Below are 13,909 nucleotides of genomic sequence, written 5' to 3'. Positions count from 1 at the left end.
TCCATGATTCCCTGATAACCAGAGCAGGCTGAAACATGAAATTCCCCAAAATATGGGACAAGTAAAAACAACACAACAGAAAGGAGCCTTTGAAAGGGCACTTGGAAATGTTGGATAAATCCAAATCTCCAATTCTCCAGCTGCTCCCTGGCTCTCACTCCTGGGATGTTTGGATTCACAACAAAAAGGAGATTAAAAGGCTGCGAGGCCAGAGGGGACAGGGTGACAAGTGGGGAAATCTGTCCTGCCCCAACATCAAAAGGAACAAGGTGGTTTAGATAAAACATGATTAAACAAGTCGTTTTGGAGCTGCACAAAAGGAGTGGAACATCAAACAAAGAGAGAACAAGCTTCCCTTGAAACAGGAAAAAAAAAAAAAAAGGCTCTGCCCACAACTTCTCATTGAAACCTCCTCAAAATCACACAGGAACAGCCAAAGTTTGTGTTCATTCATATCTAAAGGTGGAATAGCTAACTAAGCATGAATGTGATGGATTGACTCAGATTTTTCCTGCTGGAGCAGTTCAGATTTTGGGGTTCTCTTACATTAAAACACCCGGGTCAGCCAGAAGGGAAAATTGGAGAAAAACAGCTCCAGAATAAAATATAAAATAAAATAAAATAAAATAAAATAAAATAAAATAAAATAAAATAAAATAAAATAAAATAAAATAAAATAAAATAAAATAAAATAAAATAAAATAAACCTCTGACTCCCCACATAAAAACCCTAACTCCCCAAAATTCTTCCTTTTCTTGCATATGGAATATGTGGTGTAATCCCAGCACTCCTAGATCTGTCAGCTAAGCATGGAGCTGTGATATTTAAGAGTGAATCAAAGGGTGTGAAATGTGAGAACAGTATTAAACAGCTGTAAACAGCTTTGCAGTCACAGGTTAAAGCATCTCAACAGTTTTTATTAATATTGTGTGTCATAACAAATACCAGTAACGTATTGAAGCATTTGAAAGCCATGAAAGCCTTGAAATTTAAGTTCAGGGATCTGATTTTCCTCTGCCACCAGGATAAATCAAGAATAACATCAGTGACATTAATAGTGGAGCCATACAGAATCCAGATTATTCCTTTTCTAAGAAAAGCTCCCAGACATTTTTTTCCTCTGAAGAAAAGGCAAATAACACACGGCAAAAATCACAAAAATCAAGTCAATTTGCTGCAATTTCTACTCTAAAAATCCAAATAAACAAAACAAAGAAAATCACCCCCAGGTGAAAACTGGAAATGGGAGATGCCTCTTCCTCACTTGCCCTGTTTCCAATTTCTCACAAACACAACATTTGCTGAAATCAACAATTTCTTACATAATATTTAATTCTCAGCCAAATAATATTCCTCTGCTGGAGAAACCTTCTAAGAGAAGAATTCCTGAGCAGTGTCACAGGCTGAAAATAAAAACCCCTCTTGTGATCCTTACAGCAGCTCTGGGGTCACTGCAATCAAATCTGTTTCCCAAACAAAGTTAAAGGCCAGGAGTGCTGCTACAAACAGTGTATTTATGAGGAAGGCACAAAAATGGAGCTAAAAAATGCTGTTGACTCCTTCAAAGACAAAGAAGGCTGGGGGAAATGAGGGATTTTCTCATTTTCTAGGAGTCTCACAGGGAGATTTGGGATCTTTAAGGGGCAAACTGGGAATGAGTGCTTGGAGTGAGTGCAGAAGAGGCCACCAAGGGGATGAGAGGGAGCAGTGAGCAAAGGCTGGGAGAGTTGGGGTTGTTCAGCCAGGAAAAGAAAAGGCTTTGGGGTGATCTAATGGTCCCTTCCAGCTGGAGAGAGGAAAAGATGGAGAGAGATTTTTTTACAGAACAAGGGGAGTGGCTTCAAAGTGCCAGAGGAAAGGGATAGATGAGATAGTGGGGAAAAAAAATCCTAGTGAGGATGGGCAGGCTCTGGCACAGGATGCCCAGAGAAGCTGTGGCTGTCCCTGGACCCCTGGAAGTGCCCAAGGATGGGTTGGGATGGAGCTGGATGAGCTTTAAATCTCCACTCTGGGATTCTGGGATTCCCTTCAATCCAGGCAATTCCCATCCCTTCTGGCAGGTAAATTGGATCTGCCCTAATGCTGAGCCAAGTTAGGGGACAACAGTGGACAACAGAGATGGGGAAGAACAGGAAAATCTTTAAAAATGGAGGGATTCAAAGCATTGGAGAAGTGCTGGGTCCCTGAGCTGGGTTCAGTCTGGGCTGCCTGATGGGTGACAGGCTCTATAAATAGAGCCCAGGTACTTGCTGAGACGCTCTTTATTAACTGCACACTGCTATAAATAGTGCAAACACTCATCAGGAAATGAAGGAACGATGTGCTGATCCCACAGCTCCCCTGGAGAACCCTCAGCACTGCTGGGTGCTCAGAAAAGCCACCAAAATCCAGGGAAAAACCAGCCAGCCCCAAACCACAGCACTCTGCCACACTCTTTGGGGATACCCTGCAAATCACACAGTCATGGAATGCAGAATCACTAGGAAACAAGTCTAAAATCACTATTATTTCAAATTATTCCTCCAGTTTTCTTGAGCCAGCTGGTAATAAAAAATTATAGCCCTCCCTTGAACTCTAAAGGTCAGCTTAAAAACGATTCTAAAAGGAAGATTTCCTATTCCAAAGGGTTTTCCCTCTTACAGGAAAAAAACCACCATAGACCTTTGTTCCAAACTGTGGGATAGTGACCATAAATTTATTTTTATTTCTTTTTCATTCACCAGCATTGAATTGGTATATTGGGCATCCAGAGGAACAACCCTAATAAAGAGCAGCTTCATTCAGGAACTTGGAAGTGAGATGGGAAACCTGCTGCTTTTTTGAAATCAGCTCTTCTTCATCCTCATGATTTCAAAAATCACTTGAAAAACTTCACTTGGTGTAAATAAATCTGCTGCCAATCTCAAGCTCCAGGAAGAGCTGACATGTTTGCTGACACACAGGATTCCACAGGGTTTTAAAAACAACTTAATTGCTCCCAACTTGCCCAAGAGTCTCTTGTTTGCTCTCCATTAAGTGAGCAAACTCAAAAAAAAAACCTGACAAAGGATCAGCATTATCCCTGTTTATTGACAGGCAGATTAAAGGAAATTATTTGTCCCAAGATGTTGAGTGGTGGCAAAGTTTACTGGGGGCAGGGATGTTCTCAGTCCAGCCTGGGCTCACACCAGCACATCTAATTCACCTCAAATGAAAACTGCTCTGTGCAAAGAGCAGAGATGTGGACACCACTGAAGGCCCAGGCAGATTTTAGCCAGGCCTTCTTCAGGTTCTGAGTTGTTTTTCTCAGGCTGAGAAGGTTTTTCCCAAATTCTCAGCTCTGGCCTGAGCCTTTCCCAGGATGATAACTTTCTGTTAAACAGAAAGGAATTAATAAACAGATATTAACAGAGAAACAGCTTCGTGTTGTACATGACAGGAGATGTTTTCTCCTATTGTCCAATAAATTACTGTCCTTTTTGAGACTTGTGAACCACATTATAAATATGGTTCAGTTTTTTAACAAAGTGCCTCTTCAGCTTCTCACACTTCAGAAGTCATTGCCATAATTACACTCAACTCTCCGCGTATTGCAACACAGAGAGACAAAATTTTTTCTCTCTGCCCCCCTTTGCCAAAAAACCAAGATTGCAGTGTGGCAGACGCTCTGGAGCAGAGCTGGGCTCTCTCTGTACTCACTGGTCTCTGCTGTCTCGTACTCGCTGTCCCTCAGCAGCTCGAAGATATCCACCTCCACCCTGGCCTTGCCCGCCCGCTCGGGGGCACGGTTGATCCTGTTCTTGGCCAGGGTGATGGAGAGCCTCTCCCCTCTGCTGCACTCCATGGGGTCATCCAGGATGGCAGCTGTGGGGGGAAAAGGTGTTGGCACTGGTGAGGTTTGGGATCTGCACTCCCCTCCCCGTCCCTGCGCGCTCTGTTTGTGCTCCTGTCACCACCAGAGCTGGCACATTCCCCCTTCCCACACGTGGCCTTTCCTGCTGCTTCTCCCACTCCCCAGGTCCTGCCAGACAGGTGGGTGGTGAAATCTCTGCAGCAGCCTCTGTTTTACCTGCTGGAATGGCACAGCACAGCCACCCACACTGCCAGGCTCCCAGCACCCGCTGCCTGCACCCAGGGAGGCACATCCAGCTGCCCAACCCTAAAAAACCCAGCTCCTCACATCCTGACAAAGGCAGAACGTCCCCAGAAAGCCCCAGATGGTTCCTTTGTGGAAGCATTGATAGGATGCTCAGGAGCTGGAATATTTCAGGAAGCACGTGGGCAGCCGTGGGTGGCAAGGGACAAATATTTTTCAAACAGAAAGCTCTTGGCTCTTGAACCCAGCTCCTGGGGCTGCCCACTCAGATCTGTGGCAGGCAGAGGGAGGTGGGGAGGGGCATTATCTTTGTTTTCTGGAGGGAAGGCAGAAAGGATTCAGGGTTGGAGCATTCAGGTCACAATTCCATGAGGAGCTGGCACCCCAGTGGGTTTGTCCTTGCTAACAGGAGGTCTCTCCCTAGAATGCAGCTTTTCCATTTGATCTGGGGAAGAGCAGCACTGCTGTTTGCTGTGGGCATTAAAAATGCACCAATTCCCATCTTCCCTCCCCAAAAAATGCCCCCACAGGGAGCAGTGCCATGCAGGACTGCTCAGGTGCTGGATTAGGTTAGGGGAGCAGAGCAGGGAATGGAACTCTGCTGGTTCATGACAGGGAAGGAGGGAATTCCCTGGAGGCTTTGGAACCTGTCCTTGTGCTGCAGCTTTGGGTTTGGGGCTTTTTTTTTTTTGGCAGAGAAAAGCATAAATGAGTTTGGAACTGAAATAAAGCCCATCAGGGAGATATCCTAAAAACAGAGGACACACAGGTTTGGAAGGCAGAGCTGGCTGGGGCCGGGTTAGAGCAGCAGGGATGCTGAGCTGGAGGTGGGACTGAGATCCATAGAAGGATCTGGAAGGTCCCCATTGCTCCCACTGCCACCATGGAGTGTCCAACACAGGACAGACCCCCCTGGCTGGGGCCCAGGCTCCTTTTCCTTTGCTTTTCCTGCCCCTAAGTCTGATTTCAACACCCAGCTTGTCCCACCTCCCAGGGCTCTTTTCCCAGCCTTGCCCTGCTCATCCCACTGGGATCTTTTTGGATCTTTTCCCTCCTGGCACAACTGCAGAGCATCTCTGTGTCCCACCCTACCCTAACCCCAGCAGTGGAAGCCCAAATTTATCCAACACCAGCTTGATTTACTTCATATCCTGATAATACTCAAGAATTCCTTATTCTCCTATCTTTTCCCAATTTTAGAGTTGAGTTCATCTCATTATGCAGGAGAAAGTGTTGTGCTTTCCTCCAAGGCCAGGAGCAGAGCTTTTAGGATATTAATATGGCTGATTATTTCTTTTAATTAGAACAAAGCTGGGAGAACAATTTGCCATCAACTCCACTCTTCCAGGAGAGAAGCAGAGGAGAAAGTTCTTGCAGAAACTTTTCCTGCAGCCCTGCTCCCAGGGAAGGGTAAATCCATGTGCTGAGCCTGATGAACAAATGCAGCTCAGGTGCTGACTCTGGGAAATTAAAGATCAGCAGTGAGGGAGTGGATGTCAGCATTCTCAGATTCATTAGTTTTTAATTTAAAGCTTCAAAAGCACTAAATAGGGGAATGTTTTCAAGTGTTTTCCTAATTGGCAGCTTTCAAACAAAATCAACTTCCACTAATGTGCAGTTAAATGATTTTTAAATATTAAAATAGCCAAAAGCTAAGCATTTGGAACAGTTTCCTCAAGCCAGCTAAGCATAAAACTTTGCACAGAGCTTTTTGTGTCTCTGTTCAGGATGGGATTTTCTATTCTTATTTTTGAGAATCTTGAAACTTCCCTGAAGGTGAAGAGGGGAAAGGGACCCAAAATAAGAGCAGCAAACTCTTTCACCTGCTCAGCTCTGATTGAATTTGAACTTTGAGAGCAAATACAAGAGAAAGGGGAAAGTTCAGGTATTGGAATGAAAGGAACTCAGATGGAGATGGATCCAGGCTGGAAGTGGCAGAACCCAGATCAAACTCCAGTAGATATTCCAGTCTCTCTGTGGGATTGAAGAAACCAGCAAAATGTACTCATTTTGGGAGACTGGTTACTTTAACTAAATATTAAACCAGCCCCCAGGACTAGGGAGGTAATGAGGCTGAACTAATCTTTATTTATTAAAGGTGGAGGATGAAAAAAGGTCATTTAATGTTTAAAAAAGGTTGGTTTTAAAGCTTCATGGCTCGGGACACTGTGCCAAAGCTCATCTAATAGAGGCATCATTAAGTATGAACGAAAATCTTTATAGAAATTCCCTTTCATCTCTTCCTGTCTATTAAACAGGGGAAGATGCATCAAGTAAATCTTTAATCCTGAAGACTTACAGCAAAGTCTTTGAACTTTGTTGCCCTCAAAAATCACTTCTATCTTCCCCATCGTGATAAATGTCTCTGGTCTAGACTGCTTCTCCATGAATAATGAGAAAAATATTGCAGAGGGAGCCAGGAGCACCTGGATGTGCAGAGCCTGGCTCAGGACTGCTCAGGATTTCCCAGGCACTGAGTGAAGCTTTTCTCAGGGAGAACATCTCTTCCCATGGGACATTCCAATTCTGACAGAAATATATAATAATAATTAGCTTTTTATTCCATTTACTCAGATTTTTCCATACAATTAATAAAAAATCCACACTCCAGGAGCACCAAACCAGGAGATCTTACACCTTTGGAGTAGCTGGATAATAATCAATCAAAGTTCAAGCAACAAGTGATTGCCACTGCAAATCTCCATCAGATTTCAAAGGCAACATTCAAAATTAATGATTTAACAGCAAGAAGCAGAACAAATAAAGGTATAATTGGGAGCCAGAGAAATGCAAGGGGATGGGATGGCACCTTCTGAGAAAAGTGGATTTTAGTGAGTGTCCTGCAGGGATTTTTCATCCCTCAGGGATGGGGATGAGGAGGAATTGGTGCTCTCTGCTGAGAGGAGCTGGGTAAGAAATAGGAATTGGTGCTCTCTGCTCAGCCAGGAGCTGGGGAAGGAGCAGGAATTGGTGTTCTCTGCTTAGCCAGGAGCTGGGGAAGGAGGAATTGATGCTCTCTACTGAGAGGAGCTGCACAAGGAGCAGGAATTGGTGCTCTCTGCTCAGCCAGGAGCTGGGGAAGGAGGAATTGATGCTCTCTACTGAAAGGAGCTGCACAAGGAGCAGGAATTGGTGCTCTCTGCTCAGCCAGGGGCTGCACAAGGAGCTCCCTGTGGCTTCCCAAGCCCCACACCCCTAAGCCCACAGGGGAAGGGTCCATGTGGCCACAGCCCCTCCAGCCCTGAGCCCAGCCAGCTGTGACAACACATGCTCAACCCCTCCTGCCTCTTCCCCTGCAGAAACTTCTCCAGGGGAGGAAGGCTGTTCATTTCTCACCCAACCAGCTCAGCTGTGCCTCTCTGTGCCAGGGGCAGGCAGGGCTGTCTCTGTGCCCCCCAGGCTGCAGCCAGCTGTCTCCCTGAGCTGGGTGACACTCAGCCACCATCTGATTCAGAGCCCCAGCAGTGCTGGAATTCAATCCTCACTGGTTCCCAGCAGGGTTAAGGGAGCAGCAAAGCTCCATCCTCTGTTCCCCAGGGCTGTGTGGATCCCAGTGCTGCCCCAGCCAGACTCCCAACACTCTGACAGGCTGAACCCGCTGAAACCAGCTTCAACACCCCCCCAGCTCGTGATTCATCCAAAATCTAATGAAGTCCCATTTTTATAACAATAACAAGGAACAGATGCCACTGTGAGGATTACACACAGCCACAACAAACTGTGTGCCACTGACCTTTCTCTGTTCACAGCTTTTTTTTTTTTTTTTTTTTTTAATTTACATTTTCTCCGATGCTTTTTATACCTTTGAAATGTAAAGTCATACTCAGAAATGCGATTTCCATCTCAAGGAATCTCTGGAAAATGTAGGTTTAACACAGCACTGGCTTGGTAAACAGGATATTTCACTGCTCATAACCTGTCCCTCCAAGTGAAAAACACATAAAGGTACCTGTAATATTTCCCAAATGACAGGTTAAGATCACACCTACAACCTCTTCTGATTTATGCTGTAAACACAGGCACAGAATCACAGAGGTTGGAAGAGACCTCTGGGATTACTGAGCCCACCCTTGCCCAATCTCGACCAGAGCCCTGAGTGCCACCAGCCCAGCTCTTCCCTGGACACTCCAGGGATGGGGATCCAGCCCTCCCTGGGCAGTTCCAGTCCCTGAGCCCCCTTTCCATGGGGAAATTCCTGCTGATTCCCCCCTGAGCCTCCCCTACCCAACCTGAGGCTGTTCCTCCTCCAGCTGTTCCTGGGAAAAATCCCAAATCCCCCTGGCTGTCCCCTCCTGGCAGGGAGCTGTGCAGAGCCAGAATTTCCCCCTGATCCCCCTTTTCTCCAGCTGAGCCCCTTCCCAGCTCCCTCAGCCTCTCCTGGGCTCCCTTCCCTTCCCTGGACATTCTCCAGCCCCTCCATGTCCCTCATCCCATGAGGAGCCCAGAACTGGACACAAAATTCCAGGTGATTCCTCACCTCCCTGCTGGTCCCACTCTCCAAATCCTCTATTTCCCCTTCATCAAATGAAGAGCTGCAATCCCAGGCCAGCTCAGAAATCCAATATCTGCCACTGGAGCCAAACAGTCCTTCCTCTGCAAACCAGGAAACCCAAAACAATCCCACAACATTTCATTCTGTCCTGCTGAGGAACATCTGGAGATGCCCCAGTTCTCCCCATCCTCCTGAACTCCAAACCACCCCCAAAACCACCAGGCTGCAGGGTCAGGTAAATACAAATTGTTGCCAAATTTGCCTTTTTTTTTTTTTTTGTGCTTTTCTGCTCTGCTGAATAAGGTATCAACCCTCCAGGCTGTCAGTACAGTAAAGGAGAAGAAATTTGCACAGTTCCTCATTACAGGGCTGTCAAGTGGAGCTCCAGTGGAGAAACAGGTGGGATTGTATTTCCATTATAATCTCTGAAGTGCTGCTTAAAAATAAAATAAAAAGGCGTCAACACGCTATTACTCTGCGAGGAAAGAGCATCTCATCAAGGAAAAAAAAGAAGATCTGAAAACATAAAATCTCCTTCACAAAGAGGCTTGATAATGTTTGTCTGGTTGGGGTAGCAGAGGGCTATTTATTGCTCTTGGCCAGCACTGGAAATCTGCATTTAAATGGAGCTTCCCTCTCATTCCTGCTATCCTGAGAGAGCAAATTCAGGGGAGATGTGATAAAAACAGCTGAGGGCTTTAGTTCCTGCTGCTTGAAACACAATCTCTCTTTTATCTTCTTTAATAACTACTTTGTGTACATAAAATCAGAATTACACTCCCAGAGACCTGGAGTTTCCAGGAAAATTGAGAAGGAGGGTGGTGATCTGTCCATCATGCTGGGATGCAAAGCCTTAGTGGGACCATCCCTGGATCCCAGCAAACATCAACCCCTGGAGCAGACAGGCAAAAACCCTCCAGGCTCCTCATCTCACCTGATTTTGGGAATATAAATCCCACTCTGAGGCAGCAGCAAACACCTTGAGCATGAAGAGAGGAGCAAAAAGGAACAAAAAATATAAGAGAAGGGTCTAAAATGGGAAATTCCCATCCAGAGCTGGCTCAGGGGGGCTGAACCCACCCTCTGGTACCAAAGCAGGGCAGGAAAGTGATTTTAAAGGGAAACTCCTGTGAGTTTTCACAGCCAGACTTGAGACACTGCAGCTGTGGAGAAAGCCCTGAGCTGGGGATTTAAATACTGGGATTGTGACCAGCTAAATCCCACTCCATGCCCTGAAAAACCTGCCAGGAGAATTCCCAAAAGCAAGGAGAGAAAAGCAGAAAGAAGGAGGAATGAGGTGTAAGGTCAGGGATGGGATTGTGGCCCTGAAAGGAAGGGACAGGCTGGAAGAATGGACACCAGTGGCTCTCCTGCATCTCCAAAAACCCCCCCAAAAACCCCAAAACAGGGAATTCCAGGCACCAGGAGCTTGTTTCTGCACAGATCAGTGTAGTGTGATAGGAAGGCTTTTTGTTTTGTTTTATTTTATTTTGTTTTGTTTTATTTTGCTCCCCACAGCACTGCCCTCTAATCCAGATTTTCAGCACCTCTGCAAAGCCCCATCTATTAAACTAGACCAGAGTTTGCCCAAAAAATCCAAGCTCCTGCATGGCCACCCACATCCCCTAAATACCTAAATCTTATTTTCTTAGGAATCCAGCCTAAAAACACTGGCCAGAGTAGGGAAGATCATTTTTCTGCCTGTCTTTTGCTTTCCATAATGTCAAGCTGAGTTTCCAAAGGGGTTTTTTCTGCCCATTCTCGTGGTCTCAGGTGACTGGCAGCAGCTGTGGTTTTGTAGGAAGAGAGCACTGGGAAGCCCTGGTGGGGCCAATAAACTTGGCAAAACCAAGAAATGAGCAAGAACTTAATTAAGTCAGTGGAGAGTATAAACATAAGAAAAATAACCACACAAACCCCAAGTGCCACTGGCAGGCAAGCAAAAAGAATGAGGAAGGAAGAAACAATGGGTAAAGTTCTGAGTGAAAAAAATAAAACAAAACTAACAAAAATCCAGCAAACAAATGAGAAAGTCCAGTAGGATTTATGGATCTAATGATGGATTTGAGAGGTGGCAATAAATAATGGAGCTGTGGGATTTGGGGAGGGAGAGCTGGCAGAGAGCAGGCAGGAAAGGACCCAGACCCCACAAAATCCCCTCAATAAATGTGTTTTGTACCCACAACCTCACAAAATCCCAGAGCTCCATCCCCAGAGGTTTCAGGGGCTATTCCAGCACACAGAGATCTGCAGCACTTTGGGATTTTTTAAGGAGAGAAACATTCCCACAGCTGGCACTTTGCCTTGCAGGGGAAACCATTTCCTGAACCTCCTTCTAATCACAGCTTGGAAAAAAACCTCTAAAATCATCAACCATGGTCACCAAACCCTGTCCTCAGGTGCCACACACACACATTTTTGGAACACTTTCAGGGATGGTGACTCCACCACCACCACCCTGGACATCCTGAGCCCACCTTGACAACATTTCCAGAATTTTTCCCTAATATCTAATCCAGACCTCCCCTGGCATGGCTTGTGGCATTTCCTCTGATCCAGGTGAGGATGAGACAGCAGGTTACAGGATTTAAAAAATGGGTGTCCCTCTAAAGCCACTGAATTTCCATGAAGTGGGGCTATAATGAACATTTTCCTCTCAATCCTTGTGGATATCTCAGCATCTGAAGTGCATTTTCTCTTCTTCCAGCACCTCCTGTTTCAGGGAGACACACACAGAGAAAAAACCAGCCCTGGATGTACCCCCAGTATCAAGGTGAGGAGGGGGAAAACGTTGTGGAGGGATCTGGGGGTTTGTTTGCATTAATATGGAGAGTTTAGAGATATTTTACACCACTTCTATTCCTGTTACACATCCCTGGCCACTGCTGCTTTAACAAATCCCTAAAAGATGGACCCAAGGACAAGGACCAACCATTCTGGATGTAGATATGGCAATTCCTATAAAGATATGAGCCAGACAAATGATAGGTGGAATGATTTTCATTCTCTCCTGATGGATGAAGGATGAAGAGATAAAACAGCTCCTCAAGGTTTTATAGGACCACGTGGCAAATAAACAGATTTAATGTGGCAGGAGGCTTCAGGAAGCTTTGTATAGAGACTCAGCCTTTCTGCCACCAAAACATGACAATTCTGCCTCAATCCTCAGGCATTTGAGAGCATCACAAAGTCAGCACTACAAACAGATCTGGGAGATGGGAATCCCTGGGAGCAGGAATGTGTGTGAAGATAATTGGGAATGCCACGTGGCTGAGTGTGGATGGAAGAGTCAAACTATATTTGGGAGCCTTTAGGTTGGGAAGGACCTCAGGGATCATCAAATTCCACCCCCTTGCCATGGGCAGAGAGAAGTTCTGTGGGCAGGGACACCTTCCATGGGCAGGGACACCTTCCCCTAAACCTGTCAGCTCCAACAGAAAAGCTGCAAAGATGAATGAAGTTGGGAAAAGGTGTCATTGGAAACCTCACCTCTCTTGAAGAGGATCCAGATGCCTTCAACCACATCAAAGAGTTTGATCCAGGTATAAAATGACACTTGAGCCTCCCCCTGATGTGCCTCAGGATTGTTTTCATCCCTGTGCTTCCCTGGCAGAACAAACACCTTTGGCTGCAGAGTCATGCTGGAATGAGATGCTAAAGAGCTGCCACAGCAGATGTGGGATCCCTTCAGATCCAATACTGATCAATCTGCACAGCCTCCATTTATTTATTTTTTGCCACTCAGCCTTCAGCTGGTTTAATGGGTTGCTTTAATGTCTTCCTGCCTTCCCTTGTTAGTGTGCTCTGCCCACTGCAATCCTTCTCCCCCTGATGGCTTCTTCCCTGACTTCTGCATGGGAAAAAGAAGCAGCAATTTGCTTTTCCCTGGACTCTGACATGGATTTCCCTGCCTTTCTATCCATCTTAGCAGCACGCTGCTAATTCATCTAATCCCAGGACACTTTTTCTGGTCGTTTGGACCAAAAATAAAAGGAGGCAGCTCCACTTTGTTTTTTTAGATGGATTTTTGAGAGAAGGGATCTGCAGAGCCCTGAGTGAGTGAAGAGATGCACAGCAACATCCTTGCTCAGAGCAATTTGTCTCAGCATCCTCTGGAGACCACCCCTAAGCAGGGGGGGTGTCAGACATTGCCTGGAGAATCCCTGGCACAACAGAAAAAACAGCCACAAAATCCTTAAAAAGTTGCTGAAAGTTTTCCCAGAGAATCTCTGAGGTTTCTAGTGCAAGGCTCTCCAGTGTGGGTAGAGAACAACTTTTGGGCAAAAAGCTTTTGCTTTCAGCTTGGGAGCTCATTACAAATTCTCCTGCATCTGGAAAAGTTTTTTAAAGGCACCACACAGAAACTGGAGAGGGCAAGGAAGGGAGAGAGGGAAAGCAAAGCTACAGAAAAGGCTCAGCTGCAGAGAGCAAATTAAAACAGACACAAAAACCCTTAGTGAACAAGGCTGAAGAAACCCAAAGGAAAAGCTGTTACAGGCTCCTGGGATGTCAGGAATGATGGAAGAGCTGATGGGACTGGGGAGGAAGCAGCAGCAGCACTGGGTGAGGATTGAGACATTCCAGACCCAGCCAGGCTTGCAAAGCAGAGGGAGTGGAGTGAATTACATCCCCTGCAGTCTGTTCTGAAGCCTCTTAGAGGGGACCCTGAATTAGTGACATTAATGCAGCAAGGAACTGGATCAGGTTCCCAGTGATAAGCTTAATTAAACAACAGAGTTATCCATAGGCAGGGGTTTATGTTATAAATAAGCAACATTTATACTGATTAATTGAAGTCATGGTTCAGATCATTAAATCCTCCTCCTTCCAGCCATCTTAATGAGGATACCTGCACTGATATTTGACACTTGCAAGCCTAAGCACACATTTAGGGGGGACAGGGGGCCTTGCCAAGGCTCTCTGGTATTCCAGGGGGTGGCCTGGAATTTCTGCTGGAGGTTTCTGGGTTTGTGCTGGGGGTTCACTCTCTCTGCTGTCATGTGAGGAGTCAGGGCTGGCAGCCTCAGGCAGCACCACGCTCCCAGTGCTTCTCCAAGTCTGTAAAAGAGTTCTTAACACAGCGATGAAAACATCTTGGAGACAGCCAGCTGTGTCAGCTGCCCTCACAAATCCAATTCTTTTTCATTATCCCAGCCAGAAAGAGCCTGTCTGGAGAAACAGGGCTGCTTTATCATCCTCCCCTGCCTCTTCCCACGTGAGAAACATCCTGGGCCACGTCTGGGACAGCAAATTGTGACCCCATCATCAAACTGTGACTCCCCAACCTCCCTCCTGTCACCCTCTCCTGGCTCATTCCATGCTCACAGCAACACCCTGCAGA

General features: G+C 46.1%; 1 protein-coding gene across 3 annotated transcripts in view; it reads right to left on the bottom strand.

Annotated features, from left to right (window-relative positions):
* The window catches only part of GRIK4 (glutamate ionotropic receptor kainate type subunit 4), a 188,393-nt gene that overhangs the window by 68,173 nt on the left and 106,311 nt on the right, over nt 1-13,909 (bottom strand). For 2 of the 3 annotated variants that reach the window (XM_079326570.1, XM_079326569.1), the window contains exon 3: nt 3,680-3,844. In XM_079326570.1, coding sequence (XP_079182696.1) covers nt 3,680-3,844 — 165 coding nt within the window. Of the gene's footprint in view, nt 1-3,679; nt 3,845-4,049; nt 4,168-13,909 lie in introns of those variants that run through there. The other variant, XM_079326571.1, reaches the window with a different exon arrangement.

This window comes from Erithacus rubecula (assembly GCF_903797595.1).
Source record: "Erithacus rubecula genome assembly, chromosome: 25".
In the NCBI taxonomy this organism is placed as follows: Eukaryota; Metazoa; Chordata; class Aves; order Passeriformes; family Muscicapidae; genus Erithacus; species Erithacus rubecula.
Note: the sequence above shows the minus strand (reverse complement) of the source record. Positions and strands in the feature narration are given on the sequence as shown.